Here is a 2,330-nt window from a genome sequence, read left to right as displayed (position 1 = left end):
CTTCATTTTGCAGGCAAATTTAATCAAATGAACCATAAGCATAAATGTTAAGTGCTATTTAACTTAACTTTTATAGTTAAGTTCTAGAAGTAAATTTAAGAGAATTATTTAGCAAAAAAAAAAAAATATATATATATATATAAAGGGAACAGTATAAAAATAAAGTCTCTGATCTTCAAAAGGTATTATATAGAAAATGAAAAGTCACAGAATTGGAGAAATCATCTGCAAATTACATAGTTCATAAAGGCCTAGAATACAAAATATGTAAAGAAAAATATTAACAGCTCAATAAAAAGAAGACAAATATCCCAATTTAAAAATAAGTAAAATATTGGAATAGGTATTTTATCAAAGACATGCAAATGACAAATAAACACCTAAATAACGGGAAAAAAAAAGCTTTTCAGAAAACATGCAGTAAATTACAACAAGATACCACTGTATACCAATTCAAATATCTCTAAATAGTTGCCATTGTTGGCAAGTATATGAAGACACTGTAACCATCATATATGCCAGGGGAAACATTAGTAATTTTTATGGTTCATTCTTTAAAATTGGTAAGTCTACAGCAATCCTTTGAAAGGATTGCTGTAGACTTACCAATTTTCACACAGTTCTGTTCCCAGGTATCTACTCAAGAAAAATAACATATATATATATAGTCACATGAGACTGTTAATCCAAGGTTTATAGCACCATGATTTGTAATTGCCAAAAATTGGAAATTATTCAAATATCATTCAAATGGTAAGTGAGTATATATAATGTAGTATATCCACTAAAATATAAAGACGGTCAAATTCAGATACAGGCTGCAGCATGGATGAAATGTAAAAAAAAAAAAAAAAAAAAAATACAAGAAACCAGACACAAATAAATGCATGTTGCATGATTCTCTTTATATGAAAAGTATCCTTACATTAATTACTCACAATCTACATTAACCATTTTACTCTTTACTTACATAATACAACATTACATTGATTTGAAGGATTTACATGGGTTTGACAGGAATCTCTTTAAGGCAGCTTTCACATCCTTATTCCTAAAGCTGTAGATCATAGGATTCATCATAGGGATTACTAGGGTATAAAACACAGATGCCATTTTATCAGTATCTAATGAGTGGTCAGTTTTAGGCTGCAAATACATGAATAGTAATGTCCCATAGAACACTGTGACCACCATCATATGTGAAGCACAGGTAGAAAAGGCTTTTTTCCTTCCTTCTGCTGACCGTATCCTGAGAATGGACAAGATAATGTTAAAATAGGAGACTATAACAACAGTCATGGAGATAACCAAATTTGTAGCTGAAGAAATAAAGACTACTGTTTCTGGCATGTAAGTATCCGAGCAGGATAATGCCAACAGAGGAACAATGTCACAGTAAAAATGGTTGATTACATTGAAGGAACAATAAGACATAGAGAATGCACACGATGGAACTAAAATAGCTGTAAAGAAACCATAGACATATGTGAAGGCTACTAGCTGAAGGCAAAGCTGTGGAGATACCACCACCATATACAGCAGGGGATTGCAAATGGCCACATAACGGTCATAGGCCATCACAGCAAGCATGAAAATCTCAGCCACAATGAAAACTAAGAATCCACCAAGTTGAACAGCACAACAGTAGTAGTAGATGGTTTTCTTCTGAACCAGGAAGTTGACAAGCATTTTAGGGGCAATGATGGTAGAATTGCTAAGATTGATGATAGCCAAGTGTCGGAGGAAAAAGTACATGGGGGTTTGAAGTCGAGAGTCCACCATGGTGAGGGTGATGATGCTCAAGTTTCCTGCCACAGTCAGCCCATAGATCACCAGGAAGACAAAGAAAAGGGGAACCTGGAGCTCAGGACGATCTGAGACTCCCATGAGAATGAACTCAGTCACCGGGGTGAAATTATCAGGAGCCATGTGACAGTTTGAAAATCCATCTGTTTTGGAAAATAAAGTGGGAAAGGATTACAAAGTTTGAAGAATTATTCTCTAAAACTGCTGTTAAATGGCAAGGTCAATTCCTTGGGAGAGATTTTCCTTAGTTATGTATTATTCTAAGACAGTTATTGAACTCAGGTCTCGAGTTTTGATCAAGAACAATCTAGGAATCCCTTCAACTTTACTCTCTGTTAAGAATCCTGAGCTTTCGTTCTTTGACAAGGTTTCACTTTGTATAGTGAAACCTGGCTTTGTAGGCTTCACTATTTTGACTCTTATGGACATAATGAGTTGTAGGGCTCAAAAGGAGTAGAAGTAAGAGTAAAGAAACAAGGCAAGATGTTTCTACAAGATTAGTGATAAACAAGAGTATTGGCTTG

General features: G+C 34.3%; 1 protein-coding gene across 1 annotated transcript; it reads right to left on the bottom strand.

The window, feature by feature from the left end:
• Positions 1 to 981: 981 nt before the first annotated feature.
• LOC102830840 (olfactory receptor 8J3-like) lies at positions 982 to 1,929 on the bottom strand. Its single transcript, XM_006877787.1, has one exon. It carries the CDS (start codon positions 1,927 to 1,929, stop codon positions 982 to 984), a length of 948 nt encoding a protein of 315 aa, XP_006877849.1.
• Positions 1,930 to 2,330: the final 401 nt, after the last annotated feature.

This window comes from Chrysochloris asiatica, unplaced genomic scaffold (genome assembly GCF_000296735.1).
Source record: "Chrysochloris asiatica unplaced genomic scaffold, ChrAsi1.0 scaffold00599, whole genome shotgun sequence".
Taxonomy (NCBI): Eukaryota; Metazoa; Chordata; class Mammalia; order Afrosoricida; family Chrysochloridae; genus Chrysochloris; species Chrysochloris asiatica.
The sequence above is the reverse complement of the archived record's forward strand: the minus strand, read 5'-3'. Positions and strand labels throughout refer to the sequence as shown.

Bases quoted from the DNA above. Each gene is read 5' to 3' on its own strand.
- LOC102830840 (XM_006877787.1), bottom strand. From the start codon at position 1,929: ATGGCTCCTGATAATTTCACCCCGGTGACTGAGTTCATTCTCATGGGA.